Genomic DNA, 26,260 nt, shown 5'->3' with positions numbered 1-26,260 from the left:
CCCTCACGATGTCTCTGAGATCCCATCAACCCCACAAAAAAGGGAGGAAAGTGGAGAAAAGCAAATGAGAGAAATAGGGGACCATCGCTTCCCTTGCATAAGGACAAGTGTCCAGTCCACACCCACAAGTCCTGTACCCATTGGTCGATTTTGTCGTAATTATGCAAAGTAGGGAGACAAGGTCCCTGTTGGGTGGTGCAGGCATGGTCCCCGAGGAGGGAACTGTGGGGGGCGCCGGCCCACCTGGCTAATCCACTCACTTCGCCCTTCTCTCTCTCCTTCACCGGGGACTCCGGAGAGACCTCCCGGCGTGGGCAGAATTGCCTTGATTTGTCAAATGGAAATACTCTTTTCCTCAGATTTGCATCACAAACAGAGTTCTCAGATTTGGAGCAGCAAGCTTTACAGGTAATTTCCAGAACAGTCGCTCTGATTCATGGACTTGACTCCCATTTGGTCTTTCCCAGGAGAGCCCATATGTGAAATCCACGTAAGAGCAATTGCCTTCCCGGGCTGAGCCTGCCTGAGCTCATCCTTTTACGGGGACAGTTCTGAGAGGACCACCAGCATCTCCTTTGTCAGGGTCGATGGGGGGTCACGGTGACGGTCACCAGTCACTGAGTCGTCCCTGAACAGCTGTGTTCCGGCGGCTCCTGAAACCCAAACTACAGCAAGTGCTACAGCTGGAAGGAATGGCAAGCACCACGTGGACATGGACGGAAGTGTCCTTGTGACTCTTGTCACGCAGGGAACAGCTGCTCCAGCTTCTCCACGCCCACGTGGTAGCTGGGAGAAGAGTGAAACTTGATGAAAGTTTACCAAGAAGATCACACTCTGCGGCTTCTCAGTTTTTGAGACAGGTCACGATAACGTACAATTGAAAATGAGAACAAGGTCCTGGCCAGTGCAGCTCCGGTGGTTGGAGTGTCGTCTGGTAACCAAACAGCGGTGGGTTTGACCCTTGGTCAGGGTGCTACGGGAGACACCTGATTGACGTTTCTCTCTCACATTGACATCTCTCTCTCCCCTCTCTGTAAAAGCAATTTAAAAATGTCCCTGGGTGAGGATACAAAAAATGTTTAAATGAGAACGAGTATGAAAAGGAAGAGCTGGGGAAAGTCGGCATTTTGACTTGAAAGACTTGTGTCCGTGCTACGGCTGAGCTTCCTGGCAGCCCAGCAGAAAGGGGCACCCAGTAGGTTATCGCTCATAGTAGGTTATTACTCTCGGAAAGATGGACGCACACTTCTCCCAGGAAAGAAAGACAGCCATTTCTGGGAGGGCAAGTCCCCCTAGGAATAGATTGTAAAGGAAACGTCTCACGTGGAAGCTTACACGGAGAAGGCCAAATCGATCCCCTTAAACCCGACTTTGCCCAGCAAAGTCACATGCCACCCTCAGATCTGGCTTCAATATGAGCGGGGAGCTCAGCCCCCCACCCTCACAAGGGGCCCAGCCCAGACCACTCAGCTGCAGCTTCCTAATCAGACTGGCTACAATGTATCACCTGAGATTTTAGCCTCCAGCCAGACTAACTGATTATCGAAATAAAGCAGAGCATAGAAACACGCACCTCTTCTTGTTCAAGGCCCCTGTCTTTTCACTCTTGGCCTTGGCGCTGACGATGATGATGATGGTGGTAACAGGCATCAGTTTTACTGAGCACATATTTTGTGCCTGGCTGCACTACGCAGGCCTCGTATCCCAATAACTCTTAGACGTACATGGTATGAGCCCATTTCACAGAAGAGGAAACCGAGCCGAGTTTGACACCATTCGTGTGTCTGTGGACCGATGATCCGACCACACGCCACGGCCTGCCCGCGTGCGCGCGAATATGTGTGAGCTTCTGTGCTGGCTGCTTCCTCTGCCTGGTACAGAGACCCTCCGTTCATCAGAACCCAGACAGCACGAAGTTGTCCCAGGAAACAGGCGACCTGTACAGGTGGGAAGCGTCCTCTCACCGGCTGAGACCGTCGATCACTCTTACACTGTTTGCCCGGACTCTGGGGTAACTGGGGGATCAGACGCCGCCCTGGTGTCCGCTGTGGCCCGCAGTGTGACCCGGAGGGCGGCTGACAGGTGGGGGTGCAGTGACTGTCTCCGCCACCTGTCCCTGCCGGGGCCCTGTCTCTCGTCACCCTGAATGCGCCAGGTGGAACAGGTGGAGCGCATCTGCTCCCGGGCTGGGACCCCACGCGGCTGACCGGAAACAAGACGCCCGTCCTGACCAGGGATATATTTTGGGGGCAGAAAAAAAATTCTAGCCCTCCGAGGGATCAACATACATTACATTCCACTGTGAATTCGTGTCATTTTTGAAAGACACGGCCTCGTTCCTGTTCCTTACCCTGCGCGTCTGCTTGCTTGCACGCGACCCCCACGGTTGGTGTTCTCGGCATGTGCAGCACCACCGGCTCGTGACGCGGTGGGACAGGCAGGCAGCGTGAATGGCGGCTTCCGAAAACGGGGACGTTGGGAGCGGCCAATTGCCTGGAGGGGGTTCGCTGAACAGCCCACAGACCCGGCCACAGAAAGCCACCCCTTAAAAATTCCTGCTTCGTGGGAAAGGGTCCTCGGGCCCTGCACTGTATTAGGCAGGAAAATCAGCCGTCTTTCATGGTCACCCACCCCCCGGGTGATGACAGTCACTGAAATTGTAGACGAGATCGGTTTACTAACTGGACCGTCAAGAGACTTGAGAAAGCACAGTCCTTGGACACCAGGGTCCTGATGCCGCGACCTCCTCCCACACCGTCCGCCCCGGGGCAGGAGCGCCCGTCTACAGACCTGACGACACTGGAAGTGACTGGACTGGGTAGGGCGCCCTCGTTCCTGTAATGATAAAAACAGTGAGCACTCGCTCACTGTTCTAACACATTCCGTCCATTAACCCCCTTGGTTTCCACGGCAGCCGCGCGGGCCTTTCCTCCCCCCGCCTCACAGAGGAGGGCCAAGCCCCACCGTGAAGCTGCCCCACCCTGGAGCGGCACCTCCGGACCCCAGACCTGGGTGGGCTGGAGTCGGCCTTCCCCGCACAGGGTCGGAAGCAGAAGGGCAGGGCTCCCCTCGGTCCTTTTAAATCCGGAGGTTCCCAGAACCCTCTCCCCTCCCCACCTTTTTTTTTTTTTTTTTGACGTTAAACAAGAGATTCATTGTCATCCTGCTTTTCTGGTAAAGGCTTGCGACGTCTTTTTCAAGTATTTTTTGGGCTCAGGCAGCCGGAGAACATTAGTGACTCAACTCTGTATCTTAATGACACAGGGAAGGAATGGGAGGTAAATGTGATTGGCGGCTGCCGTCGCACACGGGAAATTTAAACCCTGGAGAGCTTTTCTAAAAAGAATTCCTGTTGCGCCCTGGCCGGCGTGGCTCAGTGGGTTGGAGCAATTATCCCAGACACTGAACGGTCGTGGGTTCAATTCCCAGTCAGGGCACGTAGGAGAGGGAGCAGACCGATGCCCCCATCACTGAGTCTCTCCTCCTTCTCTAACCCTCCTCCCCTCTCTCCGAAATCGGTAAAATAGCCCTCAAATGAGGGTGAAACAAATTCCTATGGCCAGGCCCCACCCCAGCTCAACCAAATCGAAGTCCCTGGGGTGAAGGATGAGACGGTGACAGGGTTTAAAAGCTCTGCGGGCGACCCCGCTGTGTGGCCGGGTCAGAGGAGCTCCAAGTGAGATGTTGCATTTCCTTAGGCGCTTTCTAGCGATTGTCGGTAATTCTGTCAGTCTCGAGGTGCGGAGGCTGGGATGTGGGCGGTATATTTACTGTAGTGTAGAAAATGTCTTCGTAATCAACCCGCGGACTCCGTTCCTGAAAGTGGCTGTGACCCTGTGGGTCAACCACTGGAGAAGAAGGGGCGGGGCCTTACCCCTGGACACCGGCAACATTACCCACTTATTTTCACTGGGTCCAAAATGCCCTTGTGATCGGTATATCGGGTTATCAGCCCGAAAGAGACCTCGTGGTGGGGAAGGGCTATGGGAGAAGAAAACGCAAGGCGAGGTCGTGCTGTGAGACAAACGTCACTTGCCCTCGACCCGTGGGAGCACTTGATCGGTACTGGTGACGCCAGCGGGGCCACAGGGGGTTGTAGGCACAGCACACCCGCCACTTCAGGGGAACGAAAAGTCACATTCAGACTGTCGCTTTCTCAGCTGGAGGGCTTGGGGGTGGCAGAAGCAAGACCATGTCCGGGAGGCAGAAACTCCAGCTGGTGCAGCGCTGGCCACAGTCTCGTGGGAACAGCAGCTGGCCGGTCAGCTGCCCCCCGGGGCTACCATCCGAGCAGGGAGGAGACGTGACTTCACCTGGGACACAGCAGTCTGCAAACACGAATGTCACCAGGACTGTCCTCACTGGTAACCGTGTTTCTTGGAGGCACCAGGTGGTACCAGAGACACAAGCAGCCGTGTGGCCACCAAGGGGGAGCCAGTCTGTGTATTTGGACACCGATGGGTCACCTACTCCAGACTCACAGATTCAGCATCTGTGGGGAGATTGTGTCGTGTTTTCATGTCACGTGGGTGCTGTTTGCCAGCTCACAAGGCCGGTTCGCTCCGGGTGTTCATTGGTTCGTGTGAGTCCTGACAGCCATCGACCTCTCGGTCCCTTTGTGGATGGCGAAAGTCTCAGAACACTCGCCCAAGCGTCCCCCCAGGGAAGATCCGAGGCTCCCTGACCACGCAGCTCCACCTCCGAGAGAGAGAGAGAGAGAGAGAGAGAGAGAGAGGAGGTCCCCGTCCGGGGTCACTGTGTTGACACAGACCGCGGCCCGGCTGTGGTGGAAAATTAGGTGAATCTGGAACGCATTAAAGTGGTCAGATTAGAGGCTTCTTTTTCCCTTTGAAGTGGGACGGGGTGCAGACCCCGAAGCGGAAAGGCCAACCCGGACTTCCTTCTCCTTCCACAGAAAATAGACAAACTTCCCTTCTCGGCGACCCACCGTCGTCTGTGCCAAGACCCGGGAGGGGTGGTCAGGGGTGATCGGGTGTTAGGTCCGTCCTACACTCCCCAAGGTCACGGTCACTGCATCCTGACGTGCTCCGCATGGGGAGCGGCAGGGACACACCGTCCTCACAGGGACCCCTGCCTGGGCTGCGGGCCGTGTGCCCGGACACCCTTCGCCGTCCGAGGCTGGTGCCAGCGAGCAGAGGGCTGGCAGCCGGCGAGAGGGAGGTGCAGAGGGTGTGACGGGGGGCAGTCGTCCGGGGAAAGGCCTTTGACCCTGCACTTTTCTGCTCCACAAAACCGGGCCTGACCTAGGAAAACTGGTTCAGGACGGTGCACGGGCAAAGGGCCACGGACAGCTGTGTGGAAGTTAACGCACTACCTGAGGACCACAAAAGACCTGTGGCTCTGCTTTCTTGGCAATCTAGGTGTTTGCCATGGCTGTACCTGCCTGCTGGGTATGGTAATGATAACTTACTTGCTCTGGGCAACCAAAAAGAGCTCAGCAGGTGTGACTCACAGGGGCACCTCCCGGATGTGGCCACGAGAACCAGCCGTGAAACCTTTGTCCCCGTGGGGGCAGCTTAATTGGCCAGATCACCCCGTGGACCGCGTGCGTGCCAGCCTCGGAAGCCGCTGGGCTCCGGAGCTGCCGATGCCCCGCGGCGGACGGACTGGGGTCCTGCTCTGTGAGAGCCCCCCTGACTTCCTGCCACCGGGTCAGGAGACTGAGTGCAGCCCGGCTGGGTGGCTGGGTGGGTTGGAGCACCATCCTGTACACCCAGTGGTCAGGGGTTCAACTCCCGGTCAGGGCACAAGCCTGGGTTCCGTCCCCGCTTGGGAGGCGGCTGATTGGTGTTTGTCTCTCACATTGATGTTTTGTCTCTTTCTTCTCTCTCTAAAATCAATAAACACACCCTTGGGTGTGGGTTAAAATCGGGAGAGAGTGAGTACGTAAGGTCCTGAAGGAAGATGGGCTTCACCAATGCAACCGCAGACACAGACTGTGAAAAACATTGCATCTTCCCATGTAAATCGTCAAGCTTCCCCTCCCCGAATGCGCCCTCGCTACTGTTTCAGGTGGAAAAGAGCCAGTTCGGGGCCAGCAGGGTGGTCACACTGCGTGTCTTGCTGAGCACAGGCCCCCGAAAGCCCTGGGGTTGTGACACCTTCGGTATGTTTTCAAGTCTGTAGTAAGATGACTGAGCGCTAGGCGTTGGAAGTGCTGCTTCCAAACGTGTTGTCATAACAACGGGAATAAAATGACGCATGTTACTCCCGGGAGAAAGGGCTGCCTTCGTTTGGAGTGCGGGGCGCGAGCTCTGGGGTGCGTGCCAGGGCTTCGCGGGGACCCCCGGCTCAAACGCAGGCCGAGACCCTCCGACCACCGTCCAGGGTGCATTTTGCTGGGTTTCTCATCGCTGAATTGTCCGCCAACCCTCCATCGATCCCACCTGCCTGCTCAGAGGGCCAGAAATAAGTTAACCGACCACACAAAGTATGTATTCATTTGATTTAAGGTGATTTCCTGTCCTTTCTTGGAGATGAAATGCGCCCTGTGGCTGAGTCCGAAGCCCACCTGCCCCTCCTGCCCGTTAGTCGACCTCCGTGTCGGGCCAGGTACTGGCCACGGGGACACACGCGTCACATTCTCCCAGAACCCAAGGGGAGGGTTTCTGTCTAGGATTATTTCCAAAGATGTAGCTCGGTTCTGATGGAAGCAATTCAGAACGTATGTGAGCTCATCAAAATGGTGACGTCAGTCAAGTCAAATTGTGACAGAGGCTGCTGCTATTGTTCCGACGCTGTTTGGAAGTTAGGAAGCAGCCGTCACCGTGAGCTAGAGGGGAGCCCCCCAGCTCCGGGACGAGCCGGCTGCAGGTGGGACCCTCGAGGGGCTGTACCGCCAGCCCTGGGACCGTTCCTTCTGCCCCAAGCAGTTTGTGAACTTGGTGATCGAAAAATGAGGGTCTGGGGCGGGTGCATGTTTCTCTTAACAGCGTCTGCCAGGCTGCCTATGGGGACGATGTTCCCAATAAATCGTTCCCTTGTGGTATTCACGGGTTCCACAGCAGCAGGGGTGTCCCATCTTCGGGTACCCCTGGGCCACACTGGAAGAAGAAGCGTTGTCTTGGGCCACATATTAAGAACACTGCAACATGTGATCACAAAAAAATGTCATCGTGTGTCAAGTAAACTTACACTTTTGTGTTCGGCGGCATTCACAGCCACCCTGGGCCGCAGGTTGGACACCCAGTAGGCAAACTCGCATCCAGCTCCGTCGAGGTGCAAAATGGCCTTTCTTTCAAAGTGGGGGACAGTTGGTTTGCATGGAGTGGAGGTCAACGAGCGTTCTAACGTCCAGTTTTAAAATGAGTTATGACAACATCAGTCAAAACCCGCTCAGCTCCTCGTGAGATTTAAGCGAGTTCTGAGGCCCGAATCATCGCCCTTCTAATCACCACCAGGCCGACTGCTACTCTCTGCATTTCTTTAATCCGCCGGAACAGAAGAAAAACAGGGTTTTCATTTCCCCAGGCTCAGTCTTCGTCCTTCATCTAGCAGCTCCAGCCGCTGGCTGTCCCAGGGAGTGGACCGTGCAGCTAAGGTTTCTTGTCCACCCCTCCAGTGATTCAGCCAGTCTCTTAAAATAGCTTCCCTGTGCTCTGTTGACCTTTCTTGGAGAGGGAAACAGAGACAAAGCGGAGAGCAGTAACGTCAGGTTACTTTAATTCGGTGCATTTCTTCACCTGGTTCTGTAGCGACTGCATTCCATCGGACTGATAAAGTCAGACACGGTTGCCGAGGGCAAGTCCGAGTGAGCCAGAGAGACCATCCTGCTTCCTTCTGGGAACAGCCCTGCTGACTTAGGGATTGCTGTCCCGGCTTTAGGGACAAGAAAAGCTGGGACTCCGGCAGCACCAGTGACTTGGGGGAACCCGCGTCCACCAATGCTGTCCTCTCCTGCACCACACTAAAGATGAAGGAAGCTGGTCCAGGCAGGTGGTGCCCGGCCCCTGGAAGCTGGTCTTGTGGTCAAAGAGATGAGGTGTTCGGGAAAATAATAAGAACACCAATGAGCCCCCCACTCTGTTACTTCCCACCAGAAGCACAGTTCTGGGGTTGACAGGCAAGGTCCCTCTGCAGAGCTGCCCAGAAAATGCTTCCAAAACCAGGTGGCTTTTGCATCAAATGATACAGTAAGGGAGTCTGTCCTGACAGTGAAGAAATAAACAAACAAATGAAAGGGTTTGGGAAAGCGCTCTCTTACGGGACAAAGCACTGAGATCCGAGAGACCATTTTTTGCCACGGTAGTGATTGATCTGCGCGGGCATCACCGGCGGGCCCTCCGACTCCAGGGTTGCAGAAACAAGATAGTCGCATAGCCTCAGGTACCTCCTGACCTGCCACTTATCACTTACAAGGGCAAAAATAGTAACTTTCCAGGGAGGGACCAGCCGGCGAGGCCTTCGCCAAATGACCAAAGCCAGCACTGCCAGGCGTGGGACCACGCGACTCTGTGCATCTCCCGAGGCAACGCCTGGAGCAGTGGCCACGTCACTGAGGGGCTGCTGCCGCCCCAGACACGGAGCCCACACCTCCTCTTGAGAAAACAGCGGGCAAACCTGGATGTAGGAACGTCCTAGAACACAGCTGGTCTGGACTCTAGGAAAAGGCCAAGGACCGTCCCGGGTCAGCAGACACCGGAGACCCCTGAGGTCAGAGGAGAGGCTGGCGTGACGCGGACGGGCTCCCGCAGTGAGGCTGGGACCAGCTACAGGCTGTTATGGGGGCAGTTGGTGAGGGGCGAGGAAGGTCTGCACGTTAGACGGTGGGTAGTGCAGAACTGGTGTTAAATCCCCCAGGGGGGTCATCGTGCTGTGGACGTCCATGTTCCAGGAAACACACTCTGACTCTTTTAAGAGTAAATTTGAGGCCCTGGCCAGTAGCTCAGTTGGTTAGAGCATCGTCCGTATGTGCCAAGGTTACGGGTTTGATCCCTGGTCAGGGCACATCCAGGAATCAACGAGTCAATGCACAGATGAGTGGAAAAACAAATCAATGTTTCTCTCTCTCTAAAAACCAACTTTTAAGAAAGAGTAAATTTGTATCACATTTGCAAATTGCTGGATGGGGAGGAGCAAACATATATGAAGGTGAATATGCAAATTGCTCTCAGATGATTCAGGAAGTAGTGTGTGTGCTCACGCGTGTGTGTGTGTGTGTGTGTGTGTGTATACAGTGGGGTGGCAGGGAGATGTGGCCAGTGTCAGGAAACAGTGACCTTGGGTAAGGGATACATGAGCTTTTGTGCTTTTCTTGCGACTTTTCTGTAAACTGCAAAAGCAAATACTATTTTAAAAGTTGACTTTGAAACTGGGCTCCCTAAATACCCGTGTTTTAGCCCTCACCTGTGTTTAAAGCATTCGAGGTGTTTCATTGTCTAAAACGTCACTCTCTTCACGAGGCTGTGTGTCCCTTGCTTTCCTGGCTGTCACATGCTTTCCTCTTCCCGAGCCCAGCCCGCTGGTCCTCTCGCCCACCCCCCCCTCTTTGGAGAGAGCCCTGTCATTGAAAGCATTTAAAATGAGCGGTTCACTGACTGACGCCTCGCCAGGCGATGCGCGTCCCCCCACTCGCACCGCGCCAGGCTCTCTGCGACCCCGCGGGAGGCCGGGCCTCGGAGAAGCAGCTGTGAATGGAGCCTGCGGGCGGACGGCAGGCAGAGTCCGAACTCTGCCCCCTGCTTCTCCATTTTCCTCGGAGCCTGAGGATCCGGAGACACCCCACGGTTGTGTCTGTCACTTCTTACATCACCACTGTCTCCGGTCTGCACAGGCACAGTCCTAGGACCTCCTCTAACTAAACCACGACAGCGGTTTGAAGCCGAGGGCCGGCTTCGGTTCCCTGCGGCCGTGGATGCAGGGAGCCTCCCGCACTGTCAAGTGTGGAAGTCGGACTTGGCGATCATGTGTGGATGGACGGAGTTTCAGGAAACACGGAAAGACGACCCATCACAGCGGTTTCCAGAGATCCGAAAATAAGCTTCCTCCTTTTCCTTCCAAGCCGGTTGACCTCGGATCTTCGAAGGGGTCCTCTTGGGCTTTCTCAAGCACTTGACCTTTTAGAAAGCCCCCGTGGGGTCTACGGGAAGTCAGGTTTGAAGATGTCCAGGTGGCCCTGCGAAGGGAAGACGGGGTGAGGGCCTGATCTCTGTGGACCTGGACGAAGTCTGTAAACATGGAGGGGACCCCGCAGACAGCAACCTGAGGCTCGGTGCGTTCTCGCTTCTCCGGCTCCTCGCGAGGAGCGGGCTGTGCGGAGCTGTTCTAGAGACCTGTCCACCCGGTCACGGTCCATGTCCAAGGGCAGCAAGCTTGCATCTACCCCCCAGTCAGCAGGCAGCGGCGACAACTGAACAGCAACATAACACAGCACATAAAAAGAGAGCCAATGACTTAAATATATCTCCTTTTTTTAAAACATTAGTCAACTGTTCTGTAATAGGTACCTTGCAACTGTATAATAAGCAGATACCTATTTTTAGGGTTCTTCTTAAATAATCGTTTAGCCTAGCAGACTGTTTATATCTGGTCCACGCGCCTCCTTCGGACCACTGAATTATGCTGCTGCTGTACGCCCAGGGTGCAGGGTGGCCCAGACAGGAGGGCGCGCTGTCGGGGAAGGGGAGCCAGGAACACGGACTGGGCTCTGAGAAGCACCTCAGCCGGCGTGACTCTGGGCTGGTTGGAGCATCGTCCCGTAAACCGAAAGGCTGAGGGTTCGATCCCCAGTCACAGCATGTACAGGAGGCAACCAATCAGTGTTTGTTCGTGTGGGTTGTTTTTCCGCTCTCTCTCTCCCTCTTCCTTTCTTTCTGGAAACAGTGGCTATATCCTCAAGTGAGGATTTAAACAAAAAATGACTCAGAAAGCACAGCGGCGCCAAGGTCGTGCGCCTCACGTGGTCTCATCGGGGTCGGGTGTCCAACCGACAGAGCCTTCGGTGCTCCACTGATTCAGCTTCTCCTTGTCGGGTCCTGATTTCCTGGCACGTCCCGTTGAAGAAGGGACGATGGCTGCTTCTAGAAAGTGACGGTGGCTGGGACAGCTTCGTAGGCGTAGCCTTCACATTCCGTGAACTATAAGTGCAGGGTTTTGGTTTTAGGGAATGTCCGTGGTTGAACTGCCATCAGGCAGAGTTTTAGAGCGTGCGCCCCGAGACACCCCCTCACCCCCAACGTGCTCTTCTGCTCCCGGGCCTTTGACCTCCATCCTTGGTGCCACAGACACTTGCGGTGATCGTAGACTTTTTTACCTTTGCCAGCACGTCACACCCGCCACCTGCCAGCTCTCTTCCTGGTCGTGGCTGTGTCCCCGACGGTGGCCTCAGTGACGGTGGCCTCAGCCCACCTGTGGACATGGCACCGCTTTGTAACTGGCAAGTCTCGGTTGTTAGGTTGACATTTGCTTCTCATGGGACAGGCCTCGGGGAGAACCGAGATCATCCTTCCTGCCTCATTCGGACGTGGAGACGCCTCTTACATTTCTGTCATGTGGGGGAGGGAACGTCCCAGAATTACCTGTTGTGGCTCACTAGACAGAGGGCTTGGTCGAGTAAAAAGGTGAAAACGCCATAAAAACCTTCCTCTCCAAGGGCCCGGGCAGTGACGTCAACTCCTGCGTTGCTTCTAAAGTCACGACACTTGCTGCCCCGGAAGTCTAGGTGCACAGATGCCAACGTCCTCCCCTGAGTCCCAGACAGAAACCCCCCCCCCAGCCTCGAGGGCGCCATCTCTGCCCTGGGCCGCAGGTGCCAACCAGAGATCAGAAGTAGATCTGACGGAGCCTGGGTGGACTTGCTTTTATTACCCGCACGAGCCCTGGGAATCTTGGGGGGGACCTTAGTATCCTTTCAAAGATAGTTTAAGAAAGAAGCTAATTTATAAACCTCTCGACCTAGCTTTAAACAAGAATTTGTTAGAAAAGGCAAGATACAGAATTTAGCTTCGTGCTCAAAATGACTGTGCTTTGGACAGAGAGGGAAGAGTTGAAGGCAATGAAATGCACCCCAAGTTCTCTGTGAGCGACACCCTCTGGTTCTTCTCCGCCCACCGAGCCCAGGCTTCTTTCTCCTCTTCTGTACTGCCCCCCCCCCCCAGCAGGGTCCCTCCGTGCTCGGGGAAACTGACACCAACCTGGTGACTCCCACTTGCTTTAACGGGTCTCTGTGCATCTGACGCTAACACTCAGCACTGACATCGCAGCTGCCTGCAGGCCGGTCATCAACGCCCCCTGGCACCTTCCTCTGCACTGGGCCGCTGGGAGGGGGGGGGTCACCTGTCGCTGGGCTACCAGGACCCTTCCCGCAGCACGCCTAACCTTGGGGGGCCCCCGAGCAGATGTGCAAATCTGGGGACAGAGCCTTGCTCACTGAGGCTAGTCAGCGCCGTGGGAACGCCTGCCCCAAGTTTCCAGTCCGAGGTCTCCGAACAGAGACTTGTCTCTGAGGAACAGCATGTAAACACCTTCCCTGAGTCAAAACCGACACAACAATTAAAGGTTCCTGCCCTCGTCTCTGTGCCGTGGGTAGACGGTCCACCCCGTCTGCTCCCAGGACTTCCCCGCTCACGGACATTATTTTACATGGATTTCCCGTCCTGGCCTGCTGTTGGTAACTGCCCCTCGGGGTCCCGACCTCGCTGTGCCGCACGCACTGCGATCCCTCCAGAAACGACTCTGGTTTGCTCCGTGTTCCCCTTTCTGCCGCCGTGTTGCCTGTCGGGAGCAGCCCTGGAGGTGCCACTTTGCGACACTTTGCGACCACTTCGTGGGGGTCTCTCTCCACGGGAGACCCCACAGAGTAGCTGTGACGGGTTAAAGGACCAGTGCCTTTTACGTTGTTAGCCAACATTGCCAAGCTGCCCGCAGGCTTTGGGTGCCACCAGACACCCGACCGGCGACCAGTGGGGACAGGGCAGTTCTTTAGGTGAAGGCTGTGGGTCCCAAGGAGCAGCTGCTATTCAAGTGTAAAGGTCTCCAGCCAGGTAACCGATTCTAAGTCCTTCGAACCTGAGAATGCACAGCTTTTAGGAAACCAGGGGTAGCCTGGAGACTTGGGGTGCCAAGGGGTGGGAGTGGGGTCGTCAGAAAGACGATGACAGAGCGCGGCAGCGGAGGAGGCTGGGGGACCAGCAACAGAGAACTCTGAGCCACTGCAGAGTTGGGGGGACTTGGGAGGCAGGGAGCTTCTGAGTGCCCTTGGCCCCAGTGCCCCGGCTCTGCTCCCCCCTGCCCGCTCCTGTTTCTCCCCCAGGCCCCGCCTTTGCCTGCCGAGGCTCACGCACGCAGGATTTATGACTGTCCCGGGGCGGGGTGAGTCAAGGTGTGTCAGCCTGCAGGGCAAGTGACTGCAGCGGGAGGTTTCAGCCTCAACCGGCTCTCCGAATTCTTTCCTGATAGATAGTGATCCTTTCTAGGACCAGAAAGGCTCACCCAGACTCTTCCCCACTGGCCGCCCATTCAACGTGTAAATACCGAGAAATATCTGAGGGTTTTACTCAGCCCCGAAGCATTTTACATTTCTTGTCGTCCAGACAAACATGTGTTTTGTCCCCGAGAATGAGACATTTAAACTTTGCAAAGAGAAGCTTATTTAAGGCTGAATAGTCTATTTTAAAAGTTGGACTTGAGAAATCGCAACTATTGTAACCAGAGTTTTAAAATGTCAACCAAGTTGGTGGCTTTTTTTTTTTTCTTTTCTCTGCTGAGCTTGAGAATCGCCTGGGGACCTTTTCAAAACTCCTAAAGCCGGTTCCACATTCCTTCAGTCCGGAGGCCTGGGAGTGGGCGCCAGGCACCAGAGCTGAAACTAGGGGTCCTGTGCAGAAGACAGACAGATGATTCTGTTTAAAATATATATAATTTCTAGTGAGCTCGCAACAGTCATCCAGTTCAAATACTTCCAATACTGTAAGTCTTCTCCTGGGTCCGAGTTACATGATGCGCCAGGCCTAATGTACCGAGCAGGATACAAGTCTAACAACTTTGCGCCTCTGAGACTTTTGGCCGGGATTTTGGTTGTGGAATTGTCGAATACACAAAGAACACAAAGCCCAGTGTTTTCCTTGGGATTTGTGACGCGTTCGTGTGTGTCCTGGTGATGCTTTCAGCACCGGGGGTGTCTTCCATGAAAAGTGGGCGGAGGGCGGAGTGAGTGCTCTGGCCTCGCCGTTTGGGCAGCAGATACTGGTTTTACCGCTTGACGTACTTTCCCTTCGCTGCTTTAAAAATTCCTGAAAATGTCCAAAATGTGAGCCTCCCTCCCCCCACCTTCACCGCGGCGCCTCCCTGCGCGCCCCGCCCAGATCAAAGAGCCCGCCTGAGGGCCCAGGGAGTCCCCACCTGAGCCCACGGCGAGAAAACCTAGGAACCCCGGGGGGCTTTCTCCTGCAGGGGGCGGAGCTCAGAGACCAGCGGTGGGGAGGGGCTGTGCGTCCTGTCTCCCGGGACCTCCTCCCCCTGCCCCTCTGCGGAGACGCTGGCTGGGGCTTTTAAGAGGCAGTTGTTGATGCGAGGACCTGTCGCCAGGTCCTGTCACCTCCGTGGGGTCAGGAGCCCTTCCCCTTCTCTGGACCGAGGTCACCCGCGAGACCGCGCCCGCTGGCGCTACCTGCGGTTGGGGCGATGGCGCCCCCTGCACTGACCCCGGGCTGCCGCCCAGCTGAGGGTGGGTTTTGACCGCGGGTCTGAGCTCGACATGGTAAGTCTTGAGCGAAGGCAGCAAGGGTCCGAGCGAGCGGGGCGCGCCCCCTTCCCTCCCTCTTCTCTGTGTTGCCGGCACAGCTTGGACGGTCAGGCTTTGGTGGGCGCTCCCGTCCCTGACTGTGTAGGGTCTTTGCAAAAGTGCTTCGGGGGAGGAACGGGGAGGACAGGTTTAAGTGAGCGCCTCTCTAACGGCACCTGGTGGATTTGGCCAGGCCACCTCTGAGCGCAGAACTGGGCCCTCCCACCCGGCTTCGGGTGCCACGCAGGGCCTGGCTGGACCGCCCAACACGTGGCCTCCTGCTGTGTCTTGCTTGCTGTGGAGTGGACTCGAACATCACAAAGTGCTCGTGTTTTTTGAAAGTACGACTGAACCTTGTTTTTCAAAAACATCCCTGAAGGAGACCTGAACTGCCGGACGACAGCGTGTAGTTTATTTTTACTTCTGTCTCGGGAGGGAGGGGCCTCTGTTTCTTCCCCCGAGAGCCGAGCCCTTTGGCACAACCTGGCGCAGGGAAGGTCGACCAGCGCTAACGGCGGGTGACTCACCTCGCCTGACCTCCCGCTGCCCTTCTCTCCCTGCTGACGAGCGCGGCGTTTTCTGTCCGAACCTGCCTGTGATTTGCTGTGACCTGTCCCCTGCCTACAGGACTGCCAGCCAGACTCCCCGAGATCATGCTGGTGGGGGCTCAGTCCTGCTCGCCCGGGGGGCCCAATGGCATCATCCGCAGCCAGTCCTTCGCCGGGTTCAGCGGCCTGCAGGAGAGGCGGTCCAGGCAAGTCGTGGGGTCCCGCCGGGAGCCGGGAGCCGCGGAGGAGGGCGGAGGAGGATGGGCGTGCGGGTGCTGGGGAACAGTGAGCGCATGTGGCCTCCTCAGCACACACACAACGCACGCACATGCACTCACACACGCGTGTTGCCTTAATCTCTGATGCGAAAGGTGGAAGCCACCACACGGAAGCACTGGAGTTTCTTTATTCCCTTTTAAGGATCTTATTTATTTATTTTTCGACCCGGGGGAGAGGGAGAAAGAGAGGGAGAGAAAGGTCAATGTGTGGTTGCCTCTCGTGCGTCCCCTACTGGGGCCCCGGGCATGTGCCCTGACTGGGAATCCAACCAACGACCCTGTGGTTCACAGGCCAGCGCTCAGCCCACTGAGCCCCACCAGCCAGGGCTGCAGTCTCTTCTCTGTCATTTAGAATCTCCCCTGCACAGGAGGAGGCTGCAGATGGGGCACAGGCTGCCAATACAGGGGTGCAGCTCTCCCCACCACCCCCATCCTTCTCTTTTTTTAAGGTCTTTTGGTCGATATCACCAAAGAGCCTCCAGATGTTTGACCCCCTTTGTCTCTCACCAGCAAGAACAGATTCGCTTTTCTCCAGGAGTTTGTGGATGCTGAGCGTTTTCTAAAAATCTATTCCGTTTCTCACGTCGTCCCTCCTCAGGTCAAACGTCCCTCTCTAAGTTTGGTCCCTTTTGTGTTCACTTTGGAGGTGACCAGATGGCTCACGTCCCGTGCCTGCGTGGGTGTCTGCGTGTTTTCTCGCCGAACAACAAAGGCGTCTTATGTCCCCATCGCAACCCCACGCGTGTCCTGTCCTCACTGGCTTGAGTGGATACACTTTTTCCCTTTTTTGCCTTTTGACCCCGTCACCCCTGAGCTCACCCCCCACCGATCTGGTCTCTGTAGCTGTGAGCCTCGCTTCTGCGTGTGTGCATGTGCGTGTGTGTCTTTGTTTGATTTACCTCACTGAGCACAATACTTTTTTGGTCCATTCACGCTGTCACAGGCGGCTGGGTGGCCGGATGTTGTCCTTTTTTATGGCCGAGTGATAGTCCATTGCACACCGTGGTCACTTTATTCATTCAGCCAGGGAGGGGCACCTACGCTGCTTCCATGACTCCCACACTGCGCACGATGCTCCAGGGAACAGAGGGCGTGTCGATCTTCTTAGTTCCTGTTTTTGTCTTCTTTGGGTAAATACCCAGTGGACAGCGACTGCCGCCCACCACTCGCAGAGATGCTGGGCTTTACTTACGTGGAAACGTGACTCCCTCCATGAAAACAAAGCTCTAGAAAACGCGGTCAGTCGGTCAGCTCCACGTGCTGTGCTTCACTGCCACCCTGCACAGAACTAGCCATTTCCCATCCCATGCTCATGGCTCTTTATCAAGGAGGTAGTCACTCACACACTAGTCAAATTTAATAGATGCCGTGCCCGATGTGCTAATGCACAGGCGTTTTACTTGGTTTACGTCCTTGTGCTGTGTGTCATTTCCACCCTGCATGGGTCCTTGGCTCCCTGTGGGGTTTTGGTGGCCTTGGGCATTTTCACTCCAAGCACACGCTACCTGAAGCCAGGTGTCAGCTCAAGGAAGCCACCACCCAGCAGAGCTCCCAGATCTCTAACGCCCAGAAAGAAAAGGAGAGACTCAGATGGACCGCTGTGGGGGACACCGTGACCTCCCCCCAAAGCCACAAACACACACACGGGCTGACCGAAAGCACTTCCTCCACAGCGTTTCCGGCGCTAAAGCTGCTACGGTTTCTGATTTCCTTTCTCTTTCCACAGATGTAACTCCTTCATTGAAAATTCTTCTGCTGTCAAGAAGCCTCAGGCCAAACTGAAGAAAATGCACAACTTAGGACACAAAAACAACAGCCCCCCCAAGGAGCCTCAGCCGGGACGGGTGGAAGAGGTCTACCGGGCCCTGAAGGGCGGACTGGAGTGAGTAAGCACAGGAAGCCTGACCGTGAACTGGCTTCACCTCTTCCTGCCTGAACAGGGGTGCGGGGGAGGGGGGAGTGGAGGTCAGAGGAGAAAACTAGCCTCCTGGGATCACTGTTACCTGCGGTGTCTATAGCGGGTGTTTCATTCTTGCACGGTCCTCGGGGAAGCCTGCGCTGAGTCCCAGAGGTAGGACGTGTATCGGGTTCCGACGCAAGGTCCCTAACACTGGAGGAGACCCGAAGGAGTAACGCATTTTTATTGCCCTCTGTAGCGGACTAGCCCGCCCCCCAACAATGTTGGGGGGGCAGCTCTGGTTTAGAGGTTGCCTCAGGAGGTTCTGAACCACCCCCCGCCACCCCGAGCAAACTTCCGGAGCGTGTGGGGATGACCCCCAGCCCGCACTGTGCTAACCGGGCGTAGCTGTGCAAGGCTCCGCACCTGCCCGGCTCCTCCCTCCCCCCCTGGGTTTTCGGCTCCGGGCCCCCAGCCTCAGGGGGTGCTCTTTGTCCACCATCCGCATAGTCTCAGGCGCTGCCGCAGTGTCCCTGCAGACGGAGGGGGTCGGCAGCCCCGGAGCCCACTGGACAGACCCCGGGCTCATGGCTGTGCCCCACCTTCTCTTTGCAGTGAGTATCTGGAGCTCCACCAGACGGAGCTGGACAAGCTGAACGCCCAGCTCAAAGACATGAAAAGGAACTCACGCCTGGTGGGTACTAGCCAGTCAACGGGACGCTCACACCATGCTCTTATTTTTTGTTTTAAGATTTTATCTATTTACTCCTGGAGAGAGGGGAAGGGAGGGAGGAAGGGAGGGGGAGAAACATCAGTGTATGAGAAATACCTGCACACCCCCAACCAGGGACCTGGCCCAAAACCCAGGCATGTGCCCTGACTGGGAATCGAACCGGCGACCCTTTGGTTTGTAGGATGGCCCTCAATCCACTGAGGCACACCAGCCAGGGCTTTTTTTTTTTTTCTTTTCTTTTTCTTTTTAGTTTCTTTTGCTAAATATCTTTTTCTACTGCATGGAGGTGGGTAGAGAGTACCTACAAGAAGAGCAGATCAAAGGGGCAAAATACGGTCTGCTTTCTGATGGATATTTTAATGCTTTATTCTGAGTATGTTTACATATTTTCCAAGCGTGTTTATGCAGGTGAACTTTATAATCAGGAAAAATACTCCCTGTGTCCCTCCCTCAACTAATAAAAGAAAATGAAAAGTCAGAGTAGCCCTGGCATGCGGTTGGTACAGAATCGGGAGCTCAAGACCTTGGCTTTATCTCCAGTGTTTTAGCGAATGTGGCAGGCAGTGAGGGCAGAGAAGAAAAGCTGGCCCCGGAGCTGAGACCCGTGCAGCCCCCTCTCTGGGTGACTTGTGCCAGTGTGTCTGGCTGGACAGGCGTTTCTGACGCACCCACTGTTTTCAGTGATTCCGCTCCTCACCTGGAAGCACGGACCGCCTCGAGGTCTCGGAAAGCCCGGAGAGCTCTGCGTGTCCCCAGGGGGCGCCCCTGCCCCTTGGCAGCTGATCTCTCTCTCTCTCAGGAGATGGGCTGACGTGCAAACCGCCGTCCTTTTCAAGGGCTCAAGCTTAAAGGCTTTATGGAAGTCCAGGGTTTTATGTCGTAGTGATGCCAGGGTATAAACGGGCCCCACCCATGTGGAAATCCCGAGAAATGACCTTCAAGGGGTTCTGGTGCCCTTGGCCATCCTCGGTGGCAACCAGTGTCCCTTCTTGGAGGACAATGGTGAGGGGAAGGCGGAGCTTCCCCTAGCGCGAGCATCCCATAGACTCCTCCCCGTGGGGGTGCAGGAATTTGAACCGATTCCCCGTGACACCCAGAACTCACAGGACGTGAGTTTGTCCTAAAAACAATTCGTGAAAGGCGTGGTGCAGCCCTGGGGACACCCTGAATGACGACCGCACACTATTTAAGCAGTAAGGCAAGTGTATCTTCGACACCTGTGTCACAGCTACATGTTGTGGTCACACCACTGATTTTGTAAAAATGGAAAAAGGGAACATGGAAGTGAGCCCCTGGGTAGGTGAGAGAAAAGAGCTCGAAGCCAGAGACCCGCTTGAGGCCCGAAGGGGCAGGGGGTCTGGGTGGCACCGTGGAGCACGGAGCGTAAGTAAAAGTCCTCTCATTGGCACGGAAAATAGCCCAGATTTTCACTCCGCAAAAGCAAATGCCCCAAACCCCAGCAGAACCCTGCGGGCTGGTTATCATTCACTGCGTGCAGACGCAACCCCTCATTGACCACCAGGGGCGCCGCTGAGGGAGCTGTGCTCTGACTCGAGCCCTCTCGTTTCTGTTGCAGGGTGTGCTGTACGAACTGGACAAGGTGGGTTCCCGCGTGGCGTCGGGGCGTGGCGTTGGGGCGTGGCGTCGGGGCAGACGCAAAACCTGGTGTCCTGGAGCGGAAGCCGAGAGCCCCTCGGATGCACAGGGCATCCCAGGCATGCGACGGCGGTCCTAAACCCAGAGAAACATGCGTTTTTATCTATGAATTTGGCGAATAAGAACCACGATCCTCAGATCCAATAACACTTTCATAAAAGTGCCGCCCGGTGGTAGGGTTTCTGAGTGTGTGGGGATCCTGCCTGCTCTTCTCCATAAATGTTAACCCTCAGGGTCGATCAAATCCAGATCTTTGATTGGAAAATACCCCATTACCTTGTATGTTCCACCAAGAAACAAAGAATGATTCCAGTTACTCCAAGACACAGTTCTTTCTTTTCACTCAAAGTGTGTATTTGGTACTCAGTGCCAAGGCTCTTTGAAGCTTATTTTTAATGTAGATTACTTTTAATGTAGATTATTTTTAGGTGCGTATGGAGCTGTCTCTTTTCGTGCCTCCTGCACATACAGCACCCTTCACGCTGAATCAGGTCCTGTCTGTTTGCAGACGTTTGAAGGAGTAATTAGACTTAATGCACATAATAGTAATATTTGTAACCCAAACGAAGAGATGACGCGGAAACCACCGTGATCGCCTGTGAGCGTGCACAGGCATGGCAACTGTGCAAAGCACCTCCGTGTCAGAGACAGGAAGTGTGGGGGAAAGTTCATCTCTGAGCTGATCCACTGGGTTATTATGGAGGAGTTTGGTCAGTTTCCACGACGATACTGTTTGGCCGGAAATCCAGTAAATTGCATTCGATTGGGCTTCTTGATGTGAAACGCAGGTTCCAATAATGGAGCAAGTGCACCTCACAGGACACGTGTCCAGTGTTTTAATGATGCTCTCAGGCTGATCCTGGAGGCTCTCGGACTAGCACCAGGGACAGGGCAGGGGAGGGCTCGGCCTCTGGGGGACCCCGGGGATGCGATGGGAGAGGTTGCCCGGGGATGCGATGGGAGAGGTTGAAAGTCGCCGTCTGGACCAGCTGCACTGCACTGAAGCTTTCTCAAACGTCTCCTTTTAATTCCAGCAAATTAAAACGATCGAAAGATACATGAGACGCCTGGAGTTCCACATCAGCAAGGTAATTGCCCTCCCCGCTGCCTCTGCCTGTTCTCCCTCCTGTTACCAACCAGTCCCCTTGGGCCTGAGCTGAGCTGGTGCTCTGAGGAGTCTCCATACAAATTGACTCCTAGGCTGATTAGCAATTAAGACCAACAGGCAGGAAAGACGGAGGAACGGTGAGACTGGAGAGCCTGGCGCCCCAGCACGGCTGTGGCCGCGCTTTGGCCCCGCAGCCACGGTGCCGAGGTGCAGGGCCGCCCAGGGAGGGGGACCGGGGGCCAAACCCGGCCTGCAGGAAACATCCCCTTGCCCCACTGCACCGTCCGGCCGCACACCAACTCGGCACCCCCGGCACTCCTTCACGGAGGCCGTCGGGGCACTTTGGGACACAGGCCGGTGCCTCTCTGAGTCTGTCTCCAGTTCTGGGTTCCTCCCTGCTTCCTCACACGGCCTGGGTTCCCGGCACCTTTGCGTTATCGGTGGCCCCTGGACGGGCTCCAGCCCTGAGCCCTACACACAGTTCACCGGTGGTCCGACCAGCCAGTGGGGCGCGGGGCTGTCTCCCCTGTTCTGAGCACCGTCAGGAGGTGCACCCCAGAAGAAGTCTCCTTGGGAGCCAGTAAGCCACAGCGGCCACAGTCCCTGTCCCCACCCACACTCGTCAGCCTCTCTTCCAAGTGCAGAGCCCGGGGTTAGCCTCCCTGCGCTGGGACTTGGAAGCCTCCGGGTCTAGGCCGCAGTTCCCTGGGCTGAGCCGTCAGCGTGGACCTTGGCCTTGCGCTCTGGGAAGTGGGATGTGGGCGGCACCTGTGTTCTATCATGATGATCCTAAGAATCCTTTCCTCTTATTACTTATTTGTTTACTTATGAAGCCTCACCTGAAGATAAGTGTGTTGATTTTGCAGCAAGAGGAAGGGAGAGAGCAGAGAAACATTGATGTGAGGGAGAAACATTGATTAGCTGCCTCTTGTAGGCACCACAAACCAGGGATCGACCCCCCAACCTAGGTATGTACCCTGACCGGGAATTGAACCCATGACCGACCTTTCAGTCTGCGGGACCACGACGCTCCAACCTACTGAGCCACCCGGCCAAGGCAGAACCCTCTCCTGTTAAAATGTGGTGACGGCTTTATACATGGATGCTGCTGCCTCTGCACCCTCCCACTTCGAAAGACCACCACGGCCTCAGCTGATTGAAACGGCTCCTGTTTCCGCCGCCCTCAGTACCTGAAACAGAGAGGCCGCGAGGAGGTATCTGGGTGGCGGGCAGGCTCTGACCCGCTTCCCTGTGTAGTTTGCAAAACCGAAAGGAAGCAAGATCAGTGTCAGGCAGGCGTGCGTTTCTCCACCGTCCTGGTGGGAGGCCGAGGTCCCGTGGTCACGGGAGGTTGGGGCACCCTGTTTGCAGCACCGATACCCAGGATGAGTCGGTGGATCCGTTTATTTGACGCAGAGCCACACGCTTGCCTGTAGATGGGCCAGCTCTGCTCAGACGCATGCAGTTACTCTGTATCCTAAAGCGGGAGTCCATTTGGCTGGGACAGGCTAGCATTTAACTCAAACAAAGAATACACTTCTCTTTAAATGCATAGTAACAGATTGGGCCATTAGGGCCAACGCAGGGGTTCAGGGAGAAATTTTCTTACTGAGAGGGTCACAGTGGCAGAGATTCTGGTGGGAAAAGGGTCGAGGGGTGTCCCCCAGGACCACAGGGTGGCTGCCTGGCCGGCCACGAGGGAGGCCCAGTTCTGGCACCCCTAGAAGTCGTGTGGGGCCACTGCCCAGCCAGAGCCCTCTGCCGAGGTCTGAACATTCCAGACCCCTGGCTCAGCCCCCACATCTCAGAGGAGGGCCTGGGCAACCACATGTGACCAGCGCACCTGGTGAGTCTTAGCTTCAAAATACAGCAGCCACCTTCGAGGCCAGTCACCCACCAAAAGATGTCATCAGTGGACAGGCCACTGGAGGCCTGGACCCCCGTCTTCACTAGAGGCAACCCCATCCGCCCCAAAGACGAGGGACCGTTCTGTTCTTGCCCGAGTCTGGCAGTTCCTCTCGGCACAGTGGAGTGAATCGCTGGACGAGGGAGTGACGGAGGCCTCTCTGGCCCAGAGAACCACCGCCAGGGTCTTCGTGTGCCCACACTGAGCTCGGGCCTCCGGAGGGAGGAGGCAGTGACCGGGAGCCACCGGCTCTAGCGGTGGTTGTGACGCTTGTCTGTGAGCAGCCGCCAACAGCACAGACAGGGAGCCCCCACCTCCGGAGTCCGAGAGCTTCACCTCCACCTCCTCCTGGGCTCCGCAGTGCCGGCCCCCTTCTTAGGAACAAAGCTGGTGCTGTGATCAGACATTCAGGTGGTCCTCTGCAGGAGGGGAGGGGAGGGGAGGGGAGGGGAGGGGAGCGGAGCGCCCCCCCAAGCTGCTGCCTCCCCTTGCGTCTGCGGATGCCGTCTACCTGCCCGACAAGCCCCTCGGTGGTCTGCAGGGAGTGTGTGGGTAGCCGGGGGTGGCACAGGACCTCCCCGGTTCACGTCACCAGGAGTACCTTCCGAACAGGTGCCCTCCACCTTGCAGTGCTGGCATCTCGGGGTAACTCTGGGGGGAGCAGGGGCTGTCCTCCGCTGTACAGGACATTGAGCAGGATCCCTGACCACTGCCTCCCATCCTCGACCCTAAAAAATGTGTCCACGTGTGGCCCAAGGTCCTGTGGGTGTCAGAGAGGCCTTGGCTGACAGAGACTCCCCCTGCGCCCCAGCAGCACTAGTGACGATCAGGCTTGTGCTGAGTGTGATCGGCTGCAGTGTGTGGAGGGAGTTTAGAGGCTTCGGCGTGGCGGCGTAGCTGCGACATCTCTCGTTTCCATTGCTTCCATTTACTTTTTAATTGTGCTAAATTTACAACAAACATCCCAGGTCTTAGTGTTTGGTCGGATACCTTTCTACAGCCGTGCGCCAATCTAATCTCCAGCACAACTTCATTCTCTCTTGTTATCGTGGAGCTGAGTTTGCACATATCCTTTTTATCAACTCGCCTCGGGTTCTCTCTTAAAAACAGTGCTCGATCTGGGTGTGTGGCTCTCGCCCTGTGACGCTGTCTGTGCAAACTCAGCCGAGCCGTCATCCCCACGGGGAGCAGCCGTGAGGCCTCCGTGTGTCCTGGGTGCACGTTTCCACTCCTGCCCCACGCGGTCTGCCCACCTGTGGTTCTTCCCCACTGTGTGTGCTTGGAACGCGGCTCAGGGACCTGTCATGTGTCGGGGACAGTGGGTCCCAGGGGCAAAAATGAAAGGCCTGGGTCTCTGCCTGCAAGGGCGATGCCGCTCCAAGACCGTGACACCGGCCACTGCTTCCCACATGATCAGGACTCACCTCCTCGTGTTTCCGGTTCCCTCCCTGCAGGTGGATGAGCTCTACGAAGCTTATTGTATCCAAAGGCGCCTGCAGGACGGGGCCAGCAAAATGAAGCAGGCCTTCGGCGCGTCGCCCGCCAGCAGGGCCGCCCGCGAGAGCCTGGCGGAGGTGCACCGCAGCTACAAGGAGTACACGGAGGTAGGACCCCCGCCCGCCGCGTCCCGGCCTGGTGGCCCGCACCGGGCCAGAACAGGGCGCACCCTGCCCTGGCCTCACCCCACTCCTCGGGCAGACAGGCCCCCTCTTGGCCTCGCTTGCTTTTTTTTTTTTTTTTGAGGCTGACAGTGGAATTGTTTAAAATGACACCCGAGTGGTTCTCCAGCCTCCAGAGGACGGGCCTTGGCAGTCCGGGAGCGCCGTCCTCGTGCCCTGTGACCAGCGCGTTCATGCACTCTTCCAGCCACACGGGGCCGGACGCCCGGGGCCACTCCCCGGCCAGGGCGACGCGGCCCTGTGTGGTCTGTGCCCGTGGACACCACAAATGCTGCTCGAAATCCCAGGGGGTGACTGAGGAAGCCGCGGTGCCCTGGTTTTAAATCACTTCCGAATCCTCATGCTTACAGTCCCCTCGAGCTGTATTTCCGGGAGCCGACTGGACCGGGCGGGGACGATCACCCCAGAGAGTGGCTGTCATGGCAGTACGGTGTCCCCTGCTGCCCGCCATCAACTTAGTGCTAGAAATTTCTCTCCTTCAGGGAGACCAGACAAAGAGCCCCGGACTGGAGTGCTGTCCCGGTTTCTGACTGTCTCCTGGGCCCCAGCACATGACACAGGCAGGTCTCTGCCCCTCCAGGGCCACCTGACACCAGCGCCTCTGGCGAAGTGACTGAATTATTGAAGCCTCCTTCTCGCTGTCCCGGGAGGCGCTGCTCAGAGGTCAAGTTTCCCGGGTGAAGTCATCACTCAACCAGGGGCTGCTGCCCGATTCCCAGGGTGGGCGTCTGCTCAGTACGTGGGACCGAGGGACCTCTCGGGTGACAGGCGGCCTGTGTGTCAGCCCGGCACGCCTGGGCGTCACCGAGTTTGCTCTAGAGTGGGGGCTTCTTTCCCCCAGGGCCTCTGAAGGATGAAGCTTTTTAAGTGCAGAAAGTGAAAGCAGGCCTGCGAAGAAAGGGCTGCTTCGGAATTGTGAGCGCAGTTAACACAATGGGGAAGAAGCCGAGTGTGAGCCATAGTACAAGGGCCGCTGCTCTCCTGGGACACCGGATCGGACGATAAGCTCCAACGCTGGCCCCGGGTGTTGGGGATCACGAGGCGCAAGGCAGTGGAAGGTAGAGACAGTTTCAGGGTGTCTGCAATAAACCACGGACGGCTTCTGTCCCCATCGGAGTGGTGGGTACTGGTAATACCCGTGGCCTGTCTTCTACCTTCCTGACATATTGACGTGTCCATTGTTAGTCTGTGGAATAGTGTGACTTTCTCCCCACACCCCCCCCGCCTACCCCACCCAAGTTGATGAACCCGCAGGTTGAGAACCCCGGGCTCAGGAGCAGCCTCCTTCGGGAGCCCATTTCTGTTCGTCTCTGAGAGCAAGCGCGGTTGCCAGGCCTAGAGGCTGTTCAGTCCCCAAGCTGCCGAGCTGCCGGGCCCAGAACAGCTGCAGGTCCTCTCAGGAGGACCCACCCTTGGTCCACAGCCAAGATATCATGCTTTGCTCACAAGTTCAAAGCCGCAGAGGCAATTTCACTGAAGAGCTGTCTCAGAGAAGAAAGCACGCAAGCCTCTTATAATTCACGAGACCTCAGGTGGTTTTGCACCTCAGGCCGAATCACAAAACCCAGGATTTTACACAAAGAACACTCAGGGCACAGGGGCGCTGGGGGCCCTGGCAGGTGACGCTAGTCCTCAAGGGCCACCTGGTGAGACGGAGGAAAGTTCTGGCCCTGGGGGACGCCCAGCTGTTCCAGGATCTGCCCCGCTTTTCAAGA

The 26,260-nt window shown here is 56.4% G+C and overlaps 1 protein-coding gene across 6 annotated transcripts in view; it reads left to right on the top strand.

Moving 5' to 3' along the window:
* The window catches only part of RIPOR2 (RHO family interacting cell polarization regulator 2), a 112,531-nt gene that overhangs the window by 59,778 nt on the left and 26,493 nt on the right, over window positions 1-26,260 (top strand). For all 6 annotated transcript variants that reach the window (XM_037152936.2, XM_053655872.1, XM_053655873.1 and 3 more), the window contains exons 2-7: window positions 15,368-15,494; window positions 17,293-17,448; window positions 18,079-18,157; window positions 19,773-19,796; window positions 20,887-20,940; window positions 24,321-24,470. In XM_037152936.2, coding sequence (XP_037008831.2) covers window positions 15,368-15,494; window positions 17,293-17,448; window positions 18,079-18,157; window positions 19,773-19,796; window positions 20,887-20,940; window positions 24,321-24,470 — 590 coding nt within the window. The remainder of the gene's footprint in view (window positions 1-15,367; window positions 15,495-17,292; window positions 17,449-18,078; window positions 18,158-19,772; window positions 19,797-20,886; window positions 20,941-24,320; window positions 24,471-26,260) is intronic.

The sequence above is a fragment of the Artibeus jamaicensis genome, unplaced genomic scaffold, assembly GCF_021234435.1.
Source record: "Artibeus jamaicensis isolate MK-2021 breed Jamaican fruit bat unplaced genomic scaffold, CSHL_Jam_final scaffold_1689, whole genome shotgun sequence".
NCBI classification, from domain to species: domain Eukaryota; kingdom Metazoa; phylum Chordata; class Mammalia; order Chiroptera; family Phyllostomidae; genus Artibeus; species Artibeus jamaicensis.
This window is presented reverse-complemented; position numbering and strand designations above follow the sequence as displayed.